The sequence below is a fragment of the Myotis yumanensis genome, unplaced genomic scaffold (genome assembly GCF_028538775.1).
Source record: "Myotis yumanensis isolate MYYU_CA2020_CCGP unplaced genomic scaffold, mMyoYum1.0.hap1 SCAF_3, whole genome shotgun sequence".
NCBI lineage: Eukaryota > Metazoa > Chordata > Mammalia > Chiroptera > Vespertilionidae > Myotis > Myotis yumanensis.
The window spans coordinates 115,656,933-115,679,301 of record NW_027223754.1 but is presented as its reverse complement, the minus strand read 5'-3'; the positions used below and the strand labels follow the sequence as shown (position 1 = coordinate 115,679,301).

Here is a 22,369-nt window from a genome sequence, read left to right as displayed (position 1 = left end):
TGGCAGCCATTCCCCTCCTGAAATTACTGGCTTATAGGAATGATGAGTTGCTCTTTCTTCCCAGGGGGATTATTTTGGTTGAAAAACAGTCAGTGGAAAAAAGAAGGTAATGGGAGACATGTAATGGCAATTTTGTATTCCTGCCACTGTCTGTAGGATCAGGTCTTATTCTGGAATTCAACACTTTTGCACCCCAGGCCCTTACAACAAACTCTCCTTTCTACACTATTCCTCTATCCCCGCGAAGCCTATTATATTCATGTCACATACTTTTGTGTATCTTTTCACTCTGTCCTTCCCAGCTTCTCTCTCTTCCCCACTCCGTCCATTCCATTTGCACCCGTTAATGTACGTCCTACTTTTCCTGAAGGTCGCATCAAGCCTCCCCTCCTCAGAGGGCATTTTCTCCCTGCCCCAGGGAGCCGAATGCTCTTCTTGGAATGCTTCCAGAAATAAAACTCTCACCAAGACTGTGTGGTACACACCACCTTGTGCTACGCTGTGACAGGAGCCTTGAGGAGCCAGGCAATGCAGTCAGGCAGACCTAAGTCTGAATCTGACTCAGAAACTTGGAGCTAGATGGCCCTGGGCAGTCACTGGATCCTTGTGGAAGTTTCTCCATAAGGAAAAGGAATGAAATAATATCTATCTTATAGGGCTGTTGTCAGCATTAACAGTCACTTATGTAACCAACTATTGTAATTTCCAGATGATGTGGGAGCCTAATAAGTGGTCACCATTATTGTATGTCCCAAACAGATGACAAATTCTTCAGTTCAGGACCAAGACAGTGTTAGCATAAAGTAGAGAAAGAGCCCAGAATGTAGCTCACATTAGCAGACAATATAGCTTTCATTGCAGACAACACACATGAATTGAATTGATGTGTGGTGAATATGGTGCTTTTCTGGACTGAAGAGTATAGAAAGTTAAACTTACTAGTACATGTCTCAGCTAAGGTTCAGGTTATTCATAAGGTTCCAACAATTAGATATACGTGTTCAATATTAGAAGCATAGGTGCTGGTAGAAGACATGAAACTCCTGGGTCACAGACAAAGGACTTAATCATTCCCAGTAACAACAGTGGCCAGACTATCAGCTTTTTCTGTGCTGGTTCTTCAAACCCCAATTTCTACAGGGCAACATGAAGAGGCCCAGGTGACATCTGCACACACAATGGGTTTGGTTAAAGGAAAGGAACTCTGAGCTTAAAGAACCCACGTTGTTTATAATGGACTAGAGGCCCGATGCACGAAATCCATGCAAGAGTAGGCCTTTCTTCACCCGGCTGCTGGTGCCAGCTTCCCTCTGGCACCCAGGACCCAGGTTTCCCTCGCAGAGGGAGGCCCTGCCCACCCTCTGCAGCCCTCCGGCTGGTGGCCTGGGCCTCCCTCTGCGGGGTGATCATGGGGTGATGGCTGGCCCCCAACCAATCGCATAACACCCACCTTGGCTGGCCTGGTGCCAGTGGGTGTCATAGTGTGGTCCCAGATGGTCATCTAGATGGTCATCTGGATGGTCGTTCTGCTGTTCTGCTGTTTGGTCAATTTGCATATTAAGCTTTTATTATATAAGATAGTAGACATGCCTGCTTTTTGATCTGAAGGGAGATGCTATCTCTACCTCCAAGGCAATTTTCTATGCAAGCATCCTTGAAAAGATACTATAGAACAAAGCAGACAATACATCTGCAAGTGTAGACACAAGAGACCCATGGAAAATTGTCTCCCAACAAGGTCATGTTCCTTCTGTCAGCTGTTGCTTCTGGCAAGGATCATTGTGGAGATTTGGGGTTTTCTAGAGCAATGTTCAAGTGTCCAGTTACTAGCTTCATAGTATCAAAGGAAATTGTAGAAACAGCAAATCCCTAATCCCAGATCACAACTACGACTGTGATCTTTGAGCTCAGCTGTGGATCTGGCAGCCTCCTGACTCTCCTCTTTCTTAATTGTGACAGGATAGTTAGGTGTTGTTGAACTTCCTGAAGGCCCACCCTGTAGTCTGTTTCTCCATCCCTTCCAAGAGTCAGTTTGAAAACTCCAAATTTCCTGTATTAAATTCTTCCTTCACTGTTTAAAATAGTTGATGTGGTTTCTGTTTTCTGAAGTGACTAATATAAGTAGAGACTACGCCTCATTGTTCTCCAAAGCTTGAGTGCCTTCCACTAGAAAGTTGGTAAAGGTGATGGTGATGATGATGATGATGATGATGATGATAAAAAAAATTAGAGAACAAAAGAAAAAGGTAGAGTAAAGCAGGAAAGGTAGAGTAAAGCAGGAAAAAGAGAAGTAGGAAGGGGTGGGAATCATTATTTTTCTCCTCCTTCCCCTAATAAAATATTACATATTCTCCAAAAAGAAAGGTTTCTTGAGTCTCTATGTACTGCAGTTATTGAAAGGAGAAGCATACATTCTCATTTATAGAATCCCAGCACCACCAATTAGAGCCCCTGTTCTGTTTTGTTTAATTTACATTTTCCTCTAATTTCTCTGTGACACAAGTGAGTTTCTCAGCTTCTCTCATCTGAGCTGGTCACACCTTTGGCTGGATCATGGAGAAGCCTGATCTCAGTTTATAGTCACAAAGCGGTTCGCACACCTGCCACAGCATTTCATTGGACATGGAAAGTAAAGGAGACATTTATGTCTTTAGTCTACTCAGCGGTTCTCAACCTGTGGGTCGCGACCCCTTTGGTGGTCGAACGATCCTTTCACAGGGGTCGCCTAAGACCATCCTGCATATCAGATATTTACATTATGATTCATAACAGTAGCAACATCACAGTTATGAAGTAGCAACGAAAATAATTTTATGGTTGGGTCACAACATGAGGAACTTGTTGAGAACCACTGGTCTACATCATGGTCTAGGGCAGCGGTTCTCAACCCGTGGGTCACAACCATCGGAAAACACATATAACATATCAGATATTTACATTACGATTCAGAACAGTAGCAAAATTACAGTTATGAAGTAGCAATGAAAATAATTTTATGGTTGGGGGTCACCACAACATGAGGAACTGTATTAAAGGGTCGCGGCATTAGGAAGGTTGAGAACCACTGGTCTAGGGGTTCTGCCTGGAATGTGGGTTCTGGCTGACTGAGTCACTCCCAACAGAGTGTTTGGAACCGTCCACCCTGTCCTGCTCTCTAATGATGACCAGAAAAGTCATCCTCCCATCTTGAGAAGTAACTTCTGGAAGTGCTTCTCTCAGAACTGCCTTCTGACTTGTCCACTCCTCTGTGCTGCACTGTGCTATTCTGGAGCTCTTCTCAGGGTCTGGCAGTATTTGCCTTTCCTATGAAATGCAGGTGGGTGGGCTCTGGGACTTGCATGAGATTGCCCATATGATGTGTATGTCTAATAATAGCTAACATTTACTGAGTAAACTACTCCAGAATTCTCAAGCCATTTCAATTCTAAGAAGTAGGCATTATCATGCTTCATATTTTATAGATGTGGCAACTGAGGCTTAGATAATTAAACAACGTACCCAAGATCATAGCCAGGGTATGTTCAGAGGTCTTTCTCTTTTTATTTATTTTTAAATTTTTTTGTCTAAAGTTTTTCATATGTCTCCTTTTTCCCCAGTTGACCTCCCCCACCCCCCAACCGAGGTCTTTCTCTTTTTTCAAAATAAGACCTGACTTTTTAGGGAGGGAGTAAGGGAGAAAGAGAAACATCGATGTGGGAGAGAAACATCAATCGGCTGACTCCTGCATGCCCCCTATTGGAGACTAAGCCCACAACCCAGGCATGTGTCCTGACCAGGAATCAAACCAACAACCAACTGAGTCACACAGGCCCTGGCAGAAGCCATTCTCTTAACAACTATGTTATCCTACTCAAATAAATATTTGTTCAATAGATTAGAACAATAGTGACAGAAATTGCTGATTTCCCCATTACCTACTCTTCCCTTCTTCTTAGTAATAATTATCCCCATTGTCATTCAAGGTTTTAGCTGAGTCTCTTCCAACTTGGCCAGTTATTTTTCTATGCCTCAATTTCCACATCTGTGAAATAAAAATAAGAATAGTACCTGTCTCATATGTTTCTCAAGTGTATGAACTTTCAGTTAAGTATATATTACTAATCCAAAACTGTCCCCAATAATAATATCTGACCAACAAAATACATATTTTTAATTCCTAATTTGTAGCTCATTTTATTGATCATGAGGATTAAATAAGTTTGTACATCTGCTTGGCACATAATAAGTGTTAAATTCTGGCCAATTAATTTAATTAAACCAAATACTATTTTGTACTAAGTCTCTCTCAGCAAAGAATTGAGAAACACCAGAAAAATGTCTACCCTTTAGACTTTCTGTCATAAAACACAATTAAAACATATTTTAACAGTAAAGTGAATGACTGGTTAAGAATATAAAATCTCTATTTTATTAATCAGATGTTATGGTTTGAGATAGTTTTTGGTTAATAATCTATTGGACTTGATTTTTTAATATTTTAGAAATACAACCTCTCATAAACCAATTGCCACCTAAAGAAATATTCACAGGGGAAGCATCTGCTTCCATCACCGTCTTCCTGAAGTACTCCTGAAAAACAGATCAACAGACCAGCCCCTCATTCTGAAAGAAGCCAGCTTGATGAAGCTACTTAGGCCTGCTAGTGCTAAGTGTGGTAAAAAATAAAATAAAATAAAATTTACACCTATAATAGAATCAAGAAAGACGTTAGACAGTTGGTATGGATAATATTAGAACCTGCCCCATTAATGATGTCTGAGGTTGGGATGGGGATGAGTAAGGAAGTATCTGTACCCTAAACAGAGACTATTTGCATTATAAATTAGTGCCACTGCCAGAGTGTGGTTCTGGAGTGAAGTTCCTGCAAGGTCAGGAGACTTATCAAGAGACCCTAAGATAAAACAGGAAGTTGGAGAGCCCTATCAGGTTGTCTCCAATTTGTGCTTTGAAATTTAATAAGTAATGAAAGCTTAGAAAAGTGTTTGCGTCTGCTGTACAGACTAGACAAGACAGGAGTGATATGAGAAGGGTAATATGTCCAAGATAGAGCCAGCTAAACTTAGCTTTCAGGTTTTAGCTGGTAAGAGCTGTCCTGTGGTATTTGCTTTTACTTCATAGCTAGAGAAGTAAAAGAAAGTAACTTTTCTTAGGGATTCAGTTTACTCACTAACTCTACTTCGTTAGCTGGAAATAGGACTTGTCTCAGAGGCACAAGGCCTATTCAGAGAAGATCCACTAATAAACTATTCTCCATGCATTCTAACTGTTCATTTTTTTTTTTTTTCCTTTTTAGAAGGGTCTGCTTTTGTTGTGCCTATCCTGGTACTCCAAAATGACACAGAGATTTGTGAAGTTAAAATTACTCAAGTAATGATGACAGATGTAATGTTCTTTGTGGGAATTAAGAACTAGGGTTCTTAAGGATGAGGAACACTAGCCAAGTAGTGCGAATATTACCCTTTGGAAAAATACATGACTACAAAATAACATGGCCCCAGAAGAACCATTGGTACTTCATTGGCTTCTCTATGCCAACAAGGGCAGAAACACTCAGCTCCCCACCAGGGTTAAGGGCATCACTAAGAAAATCCCAGAGCAGCTCCTGCAAGAATCAAGGTCTCTTGGCAGTAGACTTCCCTGGGAATCCCTCCCAGCCATCATTAATCACCTGCTCATTATGGCTCTGAGAAATTGCTAACCCAAGTACTTTGCTGAACAAAACTGGAGCTTGGCTGTGTTAATTGGGGGTTAGGGTGGGGGAAATGGTCACAAAATCCCTAGGACTTTTTAACCAGTCTGATCTTCTCTGTATGATATACCATAAAATATCAGCCTTAAGACCTCTGCCCTTTCTCTTCTGGCAGATTGTTTTTGCTTTCTTGGGTGTTTTTGAGTCAAAGGCTTTCAGAGAATAGGAGGTTACAGGAGGGGATGTGTCCTGGGTCTGCCCTGGTAAAAATGGGAAAAGAGGAGTGTGTGTGGAGAAGAATGAACAGCCAAAGATGTCTCACCATCCATGGGTTTATTATTGTCTTATGCTGCTACCTGGCTGATCTTGAGCTGTGGGCTCTTGCTGAGAAAGAAAGACAGACAAGAAATGGAACATTTACACTAAGAGATCTCAATACCAATTTTTCTGATGGGAATCTCACCTAAGACCATAGGCAATAAAGTTCAGCCTCATGCCTCAAGAGTCACTGTCATCCATAGGGTGAAAAGGGGACTAATTCAATGGAAAACTACTTCAGCTGAGACTGATTATGACTGTTTCAAGTCCACCATGTTTTCTCCTTTACATTTATAAACACTTCCTACTGAAATCCTTAGTAAATGCTCCACACTCATTTTTAAGGTCTCTTAGTAGGAAATCACCCTCATCCCTCCAGAAGTCATTTTTGCTTCCAGTGATGTCAAGGTGGAAAAGAAAAAGAGAAGATTGGTGTGAATTACTTGGGCTGGACAATCCATGCAAAGAGAAGGCCTCACCAACATTCCTGCTTCCTGTCACCCAGGAAAGAAAACATAGCTTACATTTACTGAGGGCCCTCTCTGTCTTGGACAGTATGCTTAGGTGGGGGCTTTATGAATGCACAAGGAATAAACAGTGGCCCTGGAGTGAGCTGTGGAAGAAAGCTGTATATCTACACCAGGCTGAGATCATGGCTGAGGAGAAAACTCTCTGGAAAGGAAGCATGTTAGTTGGTGTCATAGTAGCCTGTGGGAACTTGTAAGGCAGCCCATGAAGAACTTCCAGGAAACCATGGGAAAGGGAGCATTTTATAAGTAAGGCCAGAAGTCCTGCAAAGTTCAAATAGCAACTCTAGTTGTTGATATTAATTGTCTTCACTTCCATGCATTGACTAGAAAACCTGGTGACTTTCAGGTTACAGGTACATCATCTTTAATCTTTACAAGGAAGGTGAGGTATTATTCCAGTTTGACTCTAAGAAAACTGTAGCAAACCCAGCACAAGTAGCAGCCATCTGCAGATTGCTTTGTAGCTCATGCTGGGAGGCCCCAGGCAGGGCACAGGTGACAATTGACCTTGGCCTGCACCTCCCAGGATCCCCCTGGAGCCAGCACACCTGGTAGACAGCTTTAGACCACCCAACCACCTCCACAAGTGACACATTCAAGGGGTGGATTCAGCAGACACCAGAGCCCCTCTGAAGTAAGTCCTGCTCTGTAGGGTCAGCCCCAGCACAGAAGATATTCCACGGTGTTTATGGCCAGTCCTTGTAGCTGATTGGCCTGGGGGTAAATTCCTTCTATGGATGGGCCAACAGCAATAAAGGCTCAGCTACAACAGGAGGGTGCACACAACCCACACAGGGGGTACACTTGTAGTGCTCAGTTCAGGTGAGTAGGGAGGCTGCTCCATTGTGCCCTACAGGACACCCACTATATAAGGTCATTCTACCAAGTCCAGGAGATATAGAAGCTCTATCTAATACATAGAAACAAACATAGGGAGGCAGCCAAAATGAGGAGACAAAGAAACATGTCCCCAGTGAAAGAACAGGAGACATCTCCAGGAAAAGGACTAAACAAAATGGAGACAAGCAATATACCAGATACAGAGTTCAAAACACTGGTTATAAGGGTGCTCAATGAACTTAGGAAAGAGTAGAGGAAGTTAGTAAGAACCTCAACAAAGAGGTAGGAAACATAAAAAGAACCAGTCAGAAATGAAGGATACACTAACTGAAATGAAGAATACATTACAGGGAATCAACAGTAGAGTAGATGGAGTAGAGGATCAGACCAGAGATTTGGAAAATAAGAAAGCAGAAAACCCACAATCAGAACAGCAAAAAGAAAAAGAATCCAAAAAGTGAGGATAGTGTAAAGAGATGCTGGAAAAAATTCATGCATACCAACATTCTTATCACAGGGTTGCCAGAAGGAGGAGAGAGAGCAAAGAACGGAAAATCTATTTGCAAAATTAATAACAAAAAACTTCCCTACCAGGTAAAGGAACTATACATACAAGTCCAGGAAGCACAGAGAGTCCCAAACAAGATGAAACCAAAGAAACCCACATGAAGACACATCATAATTAAAATGCCAAAAGCTAAAGACCAAGAGAGAATATCAAAAGCAGCAAGAGAAAAGCAGTTAGTTACCTACAAGGGAGCCCCATAAGACTGTCAGCTGATTTCTCAACAGAAAGGCAAGAAGGAAGTGGCAAGAAAATTTCAAAGTGATGAAAAGTGACGACCTACAACTAAGATTACTCTACCCAGCAAAGCTGTCATTTAGAATCAAAGGAGAAATAAAGAGCTTCCTAGATAAGAAAAAGATAAAGGAGAGCATCACCACCAAACCAATAATACAAGAAATGTTAAAGGGACTATGAGAAGAAGAAGATGATGTTAATGAAGAAGAAGAAAAAGAAGAAGGAGAAGAAGAAGAAGAAGAAGAAGAAGAAGAAGAAGAAGAAGAAGAAGAAGAAGAAGAAGAAGAAGAAATATATATATATATATATGCCAAATGACCAGAATGACCAGAATGACCAAAATGACGGGAATGACCAGTTGCTATTATGTGCACTGTGGCAGCCAACCAGCCTGATTGGGGCCCCAATCGGCCCCCCCAAACTCCCGCAGCCCCTCCCCCTGGCCAGCCCACCGCCGATCGGCCCCCTGACCCTGATCTAGAGCGGGACCAGCTGACCAACCTTCCACACTCCCCCCCCACTGGCCAGGCCCCATCAGCCCCCTTCGGGGTGGGTGGCCAAACCCCACCCATACATGAATTCGTGCACCAGGCCTCTCATATGAATAATAAATAGCAATAAATATATGTCTATCAACAATTACTTTAAATGCAAATGGACTAAATGCTCCAATAAAAAGACATACAGTGGCTGAACAGATAACAAACATATGCTGTCTACAAGAGACCCACTTCAGATCGAAAGACACACAAAGACTGAAAGTAAAGGGACGGAAAAGGATATTTCATGAAAATAAAAACAAAACAAAAACAGCTGAAGTAGAAATATTTATACCAGACAAAATTAATTTTAAAACAAAAGCTATAACAAGAGGCAAAGAAGGACCCAGCAATTCTACTTCTGGGTATCTATCCAAAAACAAAAAAACAAAAACAAAAAACAAAAAAACCCAAAACACTAAATTGAAAAGACATATAAATCCATATGTTCATTGCAGCATTATTCACAATAGCCAAGATAAGGAAGTAACTAAGTGTCCATCTATAGATAAATGGATAAAGAAGCAGTAGTACATATATATAATGGAATATGATCCAGGCATAAAAAATAATGAAATCTTGCCATCTGCAATAACATGGATGGGCCTAGAAGGTATTGTACTAAGTGAAATAAGTTAGACAGAGAAATACAATGTCAGATGATTTCACTTATATGTGGAATTTAAAAATCAAAATAAATGAACAAGCAGAACAGAAACAGGCTCATAGATATAGAGAACATTTGACAGCTGCCCAATTAAAGGGGCATTGGGGGAATGGGGGAAAAGGGAAAAGGGATTAAAAAGTATAAATTGGTAGTCATGAGGATATAAAGGATAGCATAAAGAATATAGTCAATAATATTGTAATAACTATATGGTGTCAGGTGGGTACTAGATATATCAGGGTGATAGCTTCATACATTATATAAATATCTAATCACTATGTTGTAGACCTAAAGCTAATATAATATTGTATGTCAACTGTAATTGAAAAATTAAAAATTATTTAAAAGAAAAATAAAGCATTTGAAATCCTGAGATGCTCATCCAGATGCAGCTGTGATACACTGACTAGATGAGAAGAAAGGACAGCTCTTTACAGCCATTAACACTAACATTAAACATTTACTAAAATATATGTCAGGTGCCAAACACTGTGAGAAAGGTTGGTGAAACCAAAATGGACAAGTCTTAACCCTTGCCCTTAAGGGTTGTAATCTAATTGGTAAAGAACAATAGGCTATCCCAGCAGCTATGACATGAGTACCATTGATTACATCATTTGATGTGATTCTAATTATCTGGAAGAATCACAGGTTGGGGACCATATTAGTTATTATAAGATACAGCTGCATGTCATAGAATATCCAAACAATAATAATAAAGGTAAGCATTTATCTTCCACTCATGTAAAATACTAGGCAGCTCCTTGATTTTAGTGGCCCTGGTTCTTCCTTCTTTCTGCTCCACTCTTCCCATATGAAGCTTTTATCTTAACTACTTTCCAGTGGTCCAAGAACGAAATGCTGAAATTGCTTCTCTGACTTGTAAGGAGCCCTCCACTCACCTCTTTAAATATGGGTATTCCTAGGAATACCCAAGTTCACCCATCCTAAGACTAAAGCTATCATTTTTGTACCATAGATTCCAAATCTCTTTCTCCATCTCTAATCACATCCCAATTTGACATACTGTCACACCTTCATAAGCAGAAGTGGGCTCTGCTTTTGAGTGCATTCTCTGCCTTCAATATCACCAACCACCAATTCCCTCAAATAACCAATGTGTTTCACTCCCTCTCTTTCATGCCCTTACACACACACACACACACACACACACACACACACACACCTTGTAGGGGCATTGGGGGAAAAGGGAAAAGGGATTACTCATTCCCCCTTCAGATTCTCTCAAATACTTCCTTCTTCTGATCCTCCTGCCCCCACCCCAGCTCAGATGGTCATTACCCATCACTTGAACTAATACAACCTTCTTGCTTGTCTCTCTACATTTGTTCATTCAATAGTTCAATAAACATCCATTTGCAAGCTATGTTGAACCCTGCTCTGGCCTCTCTCTGTCCTACCAGCAGAACCTTCTACTGCTTCCAGTTATGTTTCTGAAGTTCAGACCTGACCTGTTCCTTTCCTTGCTTTAAAATCTCTGAAGAGGATCAAGTACAAATCTGTTAGCATGGCTCCTCATGTCTGGACCTCCACTTCCTGCTCACACTCCCATCTAGGCATCTCTTTCATCCCCACCGCAGGCACCTTCTACTCCCAGATCTTGGAGGGAGGTCTTGACAGCAGACACAGAGAGAATTCCTTCAGACTTTGGAACAAAATCTATGGGCTTTTTACCAAGTCTCTTTGCTATTATTGAATTAAGTAGTGGTTAGAACCATTATACGAAAACTTAAAAGCAAATAACACTTTTTAATATGATGCTTTTAGAGAACCACTTTTTAAGGAGTGGCTTCCAGATGCATTCCTCATCCCCTGGCAAACCAGGTATCCTCCTACCTCTCTACTCAATTGAACAGCTACTCTCTCCTGGGGTGGGGGTGGGGGTGGGGTTGTCTGAGTCACCATTGGCCTGCTCACCATTGACAGGGGGCTCAAGAACAGGGCCCACTTCTGCTTGGGGGGGTGACATTATGTCATATTTAGATGTGTCATTTTTTAACCCTTAACCTTAGAGCCTTCTGCTGATGTCCTATAATGAAAAGTTTGATTTGAAAATGGGGATTAGAGATGAAAAGAGAAATTTGGAATATCTGTGTATGTAATTATGTGTACATAATCCCCACTCTAATGCCTTAAATCAGAAAGAGCAGAAATAGTCATTGATAATTCCAGGACATATGTCACATCTCTTCATTTCCTAATCAATCTTCTGCTGTACACCAGGAAAAGACCTAGATAACACCTTAGCCTTGAGCTGCCAATGGGTTCATCCAACTGCAGAATGGGACACTGGGCCCTAGCTGGTTTGGCTCAGTGAATAGAGTGTCAACCTGTGGACTGAAGAGTCACGGGTTCAATTCTGGGTCAGGGCACATGCCTGGGTTTCAGGCTTGGTCCCCCGTAAAGGGTGTGCAGGAGGCAGCTGACCAATGATTCTCTCTCATCATTGATGTTTTTATCTCTCGCTCCCTCTCCCTTCCTCTCTGAAATCAACAAAACTATAATAATTAAAAAAAAAAAAAAAGAATGGGACACTGGAACTGCTTTGAACCGGACCATCTATCCTCATGAGGGAACCTGTTCTCTCTACCAACAGGAAAGGGGGCAGTTTGAAAAGAGAAGAAAAGACGGGGACAAGAGGAATTATTCCACGTTGAACACTCCCTGTGGGCTGGATACCTACAGCTCTGCCATTCACTCAACACACGTGTTGAGCTCCTGTGATGATTCAGTCACTGGGAAGGGTGTAGTGGCTGGGAGAGAGACCAACAGTCCCTGCAGGTCAGTTACCCTACGCCATGCTCCTATGTGTCTATTTGTATTAAACAGGCAAACTAGGAAATCCTCTTACCCCGGCTACCTCCTGAGTCAGGCATCTTACCCAGCAGAGATACACTGAACACTGCTATGCGCCAGCATTTTTCTGAGTCGGGTACAGTAACGCACAAGATAGACAAATATGCTGTCCCCGTGGGGCATACATTTCAGTGTGTGTAGAGGTGTGTGGGGTGGGGGTCAGAAACAGAAAAATAAATAAGTAAAAGACACGGAAATTCCAAGGTATGGATAAAGCAAGGAGCCAGCCTGGAACGGAGTGATGTTTTTAAATAGGGTTGTTGGCCTCCCTGAGAAGAAAAGACATTGGAAGAAATATGTGCAGGAAGTCAGGGAACAAGGACTCCCCCCCCCCCGTCCCCCCCCCCCGCGCTCATTTGTGCAGTTTTTGCTGCAAATATCTGAGCTACATTTCCAAAAGAAAAATGGCGTGTTCTCTCTACCAACAGGAAACGGGGCAGTATGAAAAGAGAAGAAAAGAACGGGACAAGAGAAATTATTCCATGTTGAACACTCCCTGATGGACACTTGAAAACCAGCTCTGAGAGCAGAGCTGGGCCCACCAGGCAGAGGGGTTCCCGGGGCCCCTCTCCCGGGCTGTCAGGCTAATCCCGCCGCCTACCCCCCACCCCTCTCTAGGGGGCTTTGCTCTGGCGACTGTAATTCAAACCGCGCCGAAAACCGCGGGGAGGAGCTTTGTACAGGACACCAGTTCAGCCCGCCCCGCCTCAGAGAGCCAAAAACCGGGCGGGGGGCAGCAGAGCCCAGGCGCTGGACACCCGGCCGGCTGAGCTCTCTCCTCTCGCAGGGCGGCGCCCAATCCCGCGACCTGCAGAGCCGGCCTTCTCCGCGGGCACAGAACTAAATTCTGAAATCGCCAGATGCCAGGGCGCACCCTGCAGCCCGGGGACAGGCGAGCCGGGAGCCCCCTTGGAGCCGCAGCCGGGCTTGGAACCCGCGGACTCGGCGGGTCCTTTCCAGGCCTCCGGCCTCACGCCCCACAGCCCTCTCGCCGGCGCCGTTCCGCCGGGCCCGGGTCTCTCCCGCGCCGAGTCGCCCAACAAACCATTTAAACATTTCAGCCCAAAACCGATCCATTGTGGGCCGCACATTTAAAAGTGTTATTCGCTTTGAAGTTTTTGTCTAATGGCTCTAAACTGAAAGAAAATGTTTTCCTATTACTTAATTCAATCATAGCGGAGAAACTTGGTAAAAAGCCCACGGATTTTGCCCCAAAGTGTGACAGAGTTCTCTTTGTGTGCGCTTATCCTCCGCTGTCACACACTTTAATTCGCTTCTCTTTATCTGGCATTCAAAACTTTCTTCAATGACATTCAATAAGGTCCTGAGGCTGGAGGGGAAAAAAAAAACCTGGTTATTCTGCCCCCCCCCCCCCCCCATATTCTTTGGCCTTGCTCGCTTTCAGGGGCTCTTAACCCTTTCTTCCCCGGGAGCAGGCGGCGGCTCCCGGGAGAACTGGGCTCCTGACTCGGGGTGCAGCGGTGGTCCCTTTCAGTCCTCGGGGGCCGCCCGCACCCCACGCCTCTTCAATCCGCCCCTGCCCAGCCCGGAGGCCTCTCCCAGCCGGTCCACGCTCCCGGCTCTCTCAGTCTCAGGGGCCCAGACCAGCCCAAATTTCCCCGAGAGCAATTAGAACCGGCACGAGGCTTCGCGGGTGCACTCGGTCTGGTTTACAAGCGCCACCCTGAAGCGTGGAGCAGACAATGGCGCTGGGGGCAACAGTGACCTCCGCGCCCCCTCCCCCTCCAAAGAGAAGCTTTGCTCCCTTACTCATCCCGCTGGGTGACAGGTTATTTTCCCCACTGCCCTTCTCCCTTTCTAGAATCAGTTCTTTTCTCACAAATCCACTGCTTTTTAATCAGTTCTGGTTTGTTGCTGTGGTTATTGAAAGATGTCATCGGTGATGAGAATCCATGCGCACGCCTTGGTTCGGGGCTGTCCCCTTCCCTTGCGCGGATTCCCTCTCCGTTTCTCACAATTCTGTTCAGGGAGCAGGTGACTGCAGCGACTTGGTTCCAATAAAATCGAAAGTAAACGTCTTCCGTGGAAAGCCCCGGCTGTAAATTCGAAATATTTATGCTAATTTCCCATTGTATGGAAAAGGCTCCTGCTCAAAGCTTTGAGCCCGCTGATGATTTAAAAAGCGAAAGCTGTGTACACAGCGCTAAGCGTTTGAAGTTGTTTAACCATTGTGTGGCCAGAAGTAAGAGTGACACGGCAGGAGAAAGTCTGGGGGAGAGCGGAGCTCGGTGGGGGTGAGCCAGGGCAACAGAAGCTGAAACTACAACTGCCTCTTTCGCCGCTCCTGCCAGCGCATCCAGGAGTCTATGGAGTGTGCATGAGGGGAGAGGGCGCCAGCCGAAAGTCCACACTGGCGGCGGGGGCGAGGGGGGGGCGGGGGCTGCAAGATCTCCTTTCGCGGTCTAGGCTCTTATTTCCCATCCCTTGTCTCTGGCCAGTGACTCTCAGCGGCTGATTTCCTCTACATCCACGTCCCTGGCCCTGACAAAAGTGCTGGTGGACAAGCATCTACTGAACAAAGACTGGGCGTTATAGACAGCATCAAACTTAGAGAGAAGTGGGACCGTGATGGGGCTAGTGCTAGGGAAGGAATACCGAGTCCTTTTCCTTTTGCCCAGCGGCCCCTGCAAGGGGCCCGGGTCCTCCTGCTTCCAAACTCAGGGAGAGAGAAAGAGATTCCACAGGTGGAACTCGGAGGCCGGCTGTAGGGATGCCTTCAGGGTTCACAGCGCTGAACTGAGCGCACTGAGTGGAGGCAGGATGATTTTGGGGGTCCGGGTGATATGTGAGAAGGAAGGGGATGGAGACCAAGTGCGCACAGAAGATAGGGGCGCACGCCCATGGAGATCTGTGGAAGCAAGGCAGCTGGGGGAAGGCGTGCAAAACCCATAAGATAAACGGGCCGATCGCCAGTACAAAGCCAAAGGGGAGTAAGGAATAAAGAGGGAAAAAAGAATATTAAATCGCAGGAGAATGAGAAAATAAACCTGCAAAAGGGAGAGGAGGGGGCGAGGGCGCCTGTTGCGGCGTGGGTGGGGTTGACAAGAATAGAGTACATTATGCAGTTCATTTAGTTAACAAGTGAAATAATGAGGAAGCGTGCAGAGTGAATGCCAAGAGAAAAGGCACAAAAACCCTATTGAGAGGCCCGGGCCGCTCCTGGCGTAGCCCATCACATGGCAATAGTCCTATTTAAGCAGCGCCGCCGGCGCCTTTCAGCACCACTAGCTCTGGCCAGCACCCGCGCTCTCTGGGCGGCGCCCACTGCTGCGGCGGAGGCGGCTTCAGCCTCGGCTTCAGAGGCGCCTTCAGCCTCCGGGGAAGAGGCAGGTGCACGCTGCCGTCGCTCGTGGAAGCGCGTGGAGAGCCCCAAGGTGAGCAGGGCGCAGAGAGCGAGCTGGTGGCGGGGAGGCAGCGCACGGGGGCCATGCCGCGCTCCTTTCTGGTGGACTCGCTAGTACTGCGCGAGGCTGCTGAGAAGAAGGCGCCCGAGGGCAGCCCGCCGCCGCTCTTTCCCTATGCGGTGCCTCCGCCTCACGCCCTGCACGGCTTCTCGTCCGGCGCCTGCCACGCGCGCAAGGCCGGGCTGCTGTGCGTGTGCCCGCTCTGCGTCACCGCCTCGCAGCTGCACGGGCCCCCCGGGCCGCCCACGCTGCCTCTGCTCAAGGCGTCCTTCCCGCCTTTCGGCTCGCAGTACTGCCACGCACCCCTGGGCCGCCAGCACTCAGCCGTGTCGCCCGGGGTTGCTCACGGCTCGGCCGCTGCCGCCGCCGCCGCCGCCGCGCTCTACCAGACCTCCTATCCGCTGCCCGACCCCCGGCAGTTCCACTGCATCTCCGTGGGTAAGCCAGGCCGCCGCGCGGGGCACAGAGCATAGGTGGCCGCATGAAAGTTGACGAGTCAGAGATGGGAAATGCTAAAACCTAGGCATTATGGGGCGATGAGAGTCGTGTCGGGGCCCTGAGGGGGGCACTCAGGGTGATGTTGGGATGGAGGACTAGAACAGGAAGCCGGAGGGAGGGTGAGAGCAGAAGGCCCAGGAAGGAGTGAGGACTGGGGCTCAGGGCACTCCATAAAGGAGTACCAGGGCCGAGAGACTGGGGGGGGGGGGGGGTGGAGAAGGGGCGGGGTCGGGGTCCATGGCTTGACAAGGAGGGGGCCGCGGTCACTCTGCTGTGCGTTGCGTTAGGGGCAAAGAGGTGGGTAATAGACCAAAGTCCTGGGATCCTAAAGACCGCCTAACAAGCCCGGGCTCACAGCGCACGGTCTGATCGCTTCCCTCTCTCACCCCCACTCCTCCAGACAGCAGCTCAAACCAGCTGCCCAGCAGCAAGAGGATGCGCACCGCCTTCACCAGCACGCAGCTGCTGGAGCTGGAGCGCGAGTTCGCCTCTAACATGTACCTGTCCCGCCTGCGCCGCATCGAGATCGCGACCTACCTGAATCTGTCTGAGAAGCAGGTGAAGATCTGGTTTCAGAATCGCCGGGTGAAGCACAAGAAGGAGGGCAAAGGCAGCAACCACCGTGGCGGTGGCGGGAACGCGGGTGCCGGCGGGGGCGCACCGCAAGGCTGCAAGTGCGCGTCACTGTCCTCAGCCAAGTGCTCGGAGGATGACGAAGAATTGCCCATGTCTCCATCTTCTTCGGGGAAAGACGACCGGGATCTCACGGTCACTCCCTAGACGTGTGACTCCCCAGGTCTCCCACCCCAGGCCCTTCGTAAGCCTCAAAGACAGATCCTCGGACTCCGCGGCCAAATGGCGACCGCGCACGGATTTGGCAACGCTCTGCGGAGGCCCCCGGCCCTGAAAGCTTGGCAGAGACGCTGGTATCCCCATCCCAGGGCCCGTGGCCCTTCACAATGGACTCCAAGCTGTGAACACTGCAAGAGCCCGAGTCCTTCTCAACCACGCGGCATAGCGGCCTCCACAGGCACGCAGCCCGGCCCAGCGCCTTGCTGGCCTTCAGCACCTCCTCGCCTGCCCTCTCTGAATTGGTTCAGGGCTCCTCGCTTCCTCTACTCTCCCCCACCCTGGGTCAAGCCCAGTCTTTCACCCCTAGGATGTCTGTTCCTTTCCTTCCTTCCTTCCTTCCTTCCTTCCTTCCTTCCTTCCTTCCTTCCTTCCTTCCTTTCTTCCTTCCTCCCTCCCTCTCCCTTTTTCTTCTTTCTTTCTTTCTTTCTTTCTTTCTTTCTTTCTTTCTTCTTTCTTTCTTTCTTTCTTTTTCTCTCCCTCCCCACCTCCTTCCCGTGGTGGTCGTTTATCCAACCCCCCCACACACTTATGAATCCCTGTTTTTTCCTTTTCCTTTCTCTGCCCCTCCTCGAGGGGCCTCGGAGCCTCCAAGTCCAGCCAGCCCCCTTCTCCTTCAGCCAGCCCTGCTGTCCCCCAGCTCCTCTTCCAGAAGAGAAATGTCGCCCTCGATATTCAGGTTGGGGAAAACCGAATTAATTTTGTTGGGGGGGGTCTGCCTTCCCCCAGAGGCTCTGGCTCTCTTCCTGTGAAATCCCTTCTCTTACCCCAGACCCCGCCCCGCCCGCCCAGGCCTAGCTGTGTGACTGTGCGGTCTCTGTAACACCAGAAGATATTTATTTATTTATTTCTGTAAAAAATTTAAAATAAACTTTTTTTTTCTTAGAAATCCACGAGGCTCCGGATCCCGAGGCCTCCACAGTGGACTGGACGGGCTCTGGCTTGGGTTCGGGGTTTCCCACTGGGGCGAGGCAGGGAGGGGGCGGCAGGTGCGCGCTCTGCTCTGCGTCTCGGCCCGCTCAGCCGGGCGGAGACTCCGGCTGGGCTGGCCGCGTGCGCTCCCTGGTCTCCATCCGGCTCGGGCGGGTCTGGCTCACTGGCACCTCGAGGGCAGAGAGCTGAGCTCCCAGGAAGGAGCGGTCCCTCCCCGCCTTGTGCCTCAGATCTTAACACCTGCAACCCCCTCCGCCTACGACCCGGTCCTCCCCCCTAGCCCTCCCCCCCCAGCCCTCTGGGTTTGGCTGTCCCGACCTCCACCCCCAGGGCAGAGATCATCCCGCGGCGGCTCAGGAACCCTGTCCCTCGCAGTGCTCCGACTGCTAACGATTTGTTAGAGACAGTTCCCTGCGGGCTGGCGCGGCCCGCTCTCGGGAAGGCCCCTCGCTTTGCTTTAAGGCAAATTCCTTTCGCGCACCTAGCGGGGGCGCGATTCTGAGAACTCACAGCGATCCTGCGCCTGAATCCCCCAGAAGGGCCCTGTGAGCCGGAGCCTGGCTCGGAACCTCCTGTTCTCCCGGATCCTGTCACCATCCCACAGTTCCCTGCAGCTTACAGTCCATCCCGTCGCCCTCCTTTCGCAGAGATGTGCGGGTTTTTACGAGTCACCGGGACTAGTAGAAACAGGAGGTGCGGGGTTGGGGGTGCTCCTGAGACAGGAAGCGCTCGGCCTCCCGGCGGAGGTGTTTTTGTCGCTGGGTCATTGAATGTGGGAAGCAGCGCGTCTGTGTTCTCACGGTGCCCCAGGACTCCCATTCCGAGTCCTGGAGGCTGGGCGCTTCTTTTCCTACCAGAAACCCCACCCACCCGCACACACGCCCTGGGGAGCGCGGACTCGCGTCTTTCAAAGGAGAGAGGAGCTCTAGTTTGGGTTTGCTCAACACAAGATGGGTTTATTTCTAAATCCTTCGGTCTCCTTCACATCAAGCTAAGTGCGGGGCGCTCCTCCCAGTTCCCGGGAATAAAGGTAGGAACCGCCTGGCTCCCCACTGAGAGGTCCCGCCAGGTTCTTCCTAGAGCGAGACGTCTGGGCTGAGCCCCAAACAGATGAGAATCAGTCCCGCCTCCCTGCCGGTACTGTCCCCTCATCCCCATCAATCTGAACCCCAGTCTCGCCGCGGACCAGTAATCCGCCCTCCCGGGAAGGGTTATGCCAACCCCAGGGAAGCCCAGGTTCTTGAAGGCACAGAACCCCAACTAATTTTTATCCGCGACTCTGACCCTCCCTCAGTGTTGTGTCGCCGGCACGCTGCCCCACCAGCCAACCCTTCGGTGAGCGGGGACCTAAAGTCTCGCATCCTTTAGCTTCAGCGCCACCCACCAATCTGCCTTCGATCGGTGGCGGGGCAGCAAGGCTCCCAGGGACCGAGGACTCGTTCTGAGCCTGCTCCTTCCCTGGATTAGGAGGGGGATGGCCACGGGCCCCTGGGGCGGGCCTCTGCCGCTGCCCGCTGCGCGCTGCCCGCTGCCGGTGCGGGGACTGACCAGAAAGGCAGTTGGGAGATGGGCCTGCGGGGAAGCTGGGATGGGGTGTGCCGAGGATGGAGAGATGAAAACGGAACGTGGAGAGATGTGAAGAGGCTGAACCTCCACCGAAAGCATACCCCCTCCCAATTCTTCAGTTTTGCCACCCTATGCAGACACCTGCTCCCAGAAGAAGCCACAGATCCACGGCTGCGCGCCGTCCACGCGGGTCCAGTTCTCCCAGGAGCGTGCCTCTCGAACTCAGCTTTCTCTACCCAAGTTTTCATCTCCCCATCCCGCTCCCAGACCAGCCTTTTCGCTCCTGGTGGGCTGCCCGGCAAAGTGGGAGAAAACGCAACCTCCAGCGGTTAACAAGGAGGTGACAAGGAGGCAGTGGGAGCCGAGTGGCTGCTGCGGGCAGGGCTCTCGGCATCCAGCCTTAGCCGGGAGCCGCAGTGACGGGCATTTGAGTCCCAACACGCTTTGGTTCAAACACTCCTCCCCCTGCCCTCTCTCTCTTTGGGCCTTGGGCCGCACCACGCGCTCCTCCGCTGCCTGGGTCGGTAGGAAGGACGGCACGGGCGAGCCTGAGCCTGCCTTGATAAGCTACGGGAAATGGAGCTTCTCGTGTAGGGAGATGCCAGTCTTTAAGCCCCTACTCTTTTGAGCTGGAATTTGGGGCTTGCAAGGAAAACTGTGAAATTAAAATCAAACTGGGTTATCAGGATTAAATTTCCTGGAAATTATCATTAAGCGTCACGAATCCACCTACAGAGTTTATTCCAGGGACAGCTCTTTCTTTTCTCCATGCAGCATAGTGGCCAGGTTCGGACCCTCGCATCTAAGTGGCTTTTCAGTCCATTTCCACCAGTTACTTACAAGCTTGGGAACCTTGGGCAAGCCGCTGGGCCTTCCTGGGCCTTGGCTTCCCCATCTGCAAATGGGGGTTGTGTTAATGGTTGCTTTGCAGGGTGGTTGTGCAATATTATAGGATAGATTTCACATAAAATGCTAAGCACAATTCCTGCCAAGTTTCAATAAATGTTAACCAATGTAGTTGTTGCTCTTGTTACTTGACATGCCTATTCCTGTGCCTGGGGCGTAGTTGGTGCAGCATTATGTACTGAATGCTGAAAAGTGATTACTCACACACAGGCTTAGAGCAGCATCTACCACAGAGAGGAGAGAGAATACACACAAGTGCCAACATCTTCAGGACCCCCTGGCATTAGTCACTCAGAGGGTAAGAAATGGCTCCTCTGCTAAGCACTGCTCAGGTGCTGGGAACCACTGAAGTCCAAACATGGGTCCTCTTTCCATCTTCACTTAGACTAGTTCCTCAGTCTCCACACTACTGCCATTTGGGGCCCAAAAGTTCTTCTCTGTGGGGGACTGACCTGTGCATTGCAGGGTGTTCAGCAGTTTCCCTGGTCTCCATCCACTAGATGCAAGTATAGCACCCCTCCCCCGAGTTGTGACAACCAAAAATGTCTCCAGACATTAAGGTCCCCTGAGGGGTGGGGGTGGGGGAACTACTGATGTAGACCCATATATTTTCTGCTGAAGTTTGCTGGTCCACAGTGGCCAGGATTTGGTAGCCTGGCTCTTAGATCACTTTTCTACCTTTCCTTCAGTTATCCTTCACTGAGTACTTGTACCTTCTACATCCAGGGTACTGGACTATGCACTGAGGTGTGGTGTGAGAGGAGAAAGGAGAACAAGAAAGTGGGAACACTAGGAATAGCAAAGATGCCTGTGTAGTGCCAACATGCTGGTTAGTCTTTACAGCCTTGGGCATTTGGGTTGAAAGAGTGATCAGTTGGAGGCTTGCTGGGTGAGCAGTTTATACTAGGGCCTTTCCAAGCATATTTGTCTTGTGACCTGTAGACAATTGGGTTCCTTCTTTGAACATGTCCTTGGGTGCCCACAAGGCCACCTTTTGTGGGAAAAATATCAGGAGCTTGAGCTGTCATTCCCCACTACTCCCGCCACCCAGCCCCCCACCTCTCTCTCTCTCTCTCTCTCTCTCTCTCTCACACACACACACACACACACACACACACACACACACCCATACACAGAGACACACACACACTACTAAGCACATCCTTATGGGTTTTTGTCAATGCCTGAAAGTCTGAAACTAGAACTCAATTCTTTTTGCCTAAGGCCTCTCGTGTTTGGTTCAAACATAGGTATCCCTGGGAGTAGTAACCATTGAGCACATTATTTACATTTTCTGAGAGAAGACTTGGAAGGACAAGGGAGTAGAAGATCCCTGAGGACTTAGGAATGTGGAAGAGATACAAGGGCAAGAAATGGAGCAGGGGGAGAGGGAGAGTCCTCAAGTCTCACTGGGATGAATCAGTGTTGCCTTGGGCCATTTGCTGGATCCTGAACTATGGGTGACTGAGTGTGCTCACTAGATTACTGCAGACTTACTAGAGTGCACTGCAGAATTAGACTCATCCCCAAAGTCAGGAATAAGCTGACCGCATGAGGCAATAACCTCATGAACCCAGGATTTTCCTAGTCTTGTATATGATGATAAACAGAGGAGCTTCTAATACTAACATACTGATAGAAGTGTGTGTGTGTGTGTGTGTGTGTGTGTGTGTGTAACAAAAGGAAGGCAAAGAAGATTGGTGAGTCTAGGAAGAAAACTAGGTTATCCTGAAGTTAAGTGCTCTGCTTTAGATGATCTGTCACTATGAATCCAAGTCCTGGTTCTAGAAGGCTTCTTTGAAGCCACCAAAGAAATCTAAGACCTTCAACTTGACACCTCCCAGCCCTGCATCCAGGCATCTGTCAGTGGTTGGTATTTTCAGCTCAAGGGAGGAAGTTCCCTCAGGTGGTACACTGGGAGGCATATGAC

At 48.4% G+C, this 22,369-nt stretch overlaps 1 protein-coding gene across 1 annotated transcript; it reads left to right on the top strand.

The window, feature by feature from the left end:
• The first annotated feature begins 15,710 nt into the window (after positions 1 to 15,710).
• GSX1 (GS homeobox 1) lies at positions 15,711 to 16,965 on the top strand. Its single transcript, XM_070407544.1, has 2 exons — positions 15,711 to 16,125; positions 16,586 to 16,965. The coding sequence occupies exons 1-2, from the start codon at positions 15,711 to 15,713 to the stop codon at positions 16,963 to 16,965; spliced, it is 795 nt and encodes a 264-aa protein (XP_070263645.1).
• Positions 16,966 to 22,369: the final 5,404 nt, after the last annotated feature.

Coding starts and splice junctions, on each gene's coding strand:
- GSX1 (XM_070407544.1), top strand. CDS start 15,711: ATGCCGCGCTCCTTTCTGGTGGACTCGCTAGTACTGCGCGAGGCTGCT. Junction 16,126..16,585: donor GTTCCACTGCATCTCCGTGG/GTAAGCCAGGCC, acceptor CCACTCCTCCAG/ACAGCAGCTCAAACCAGCTG.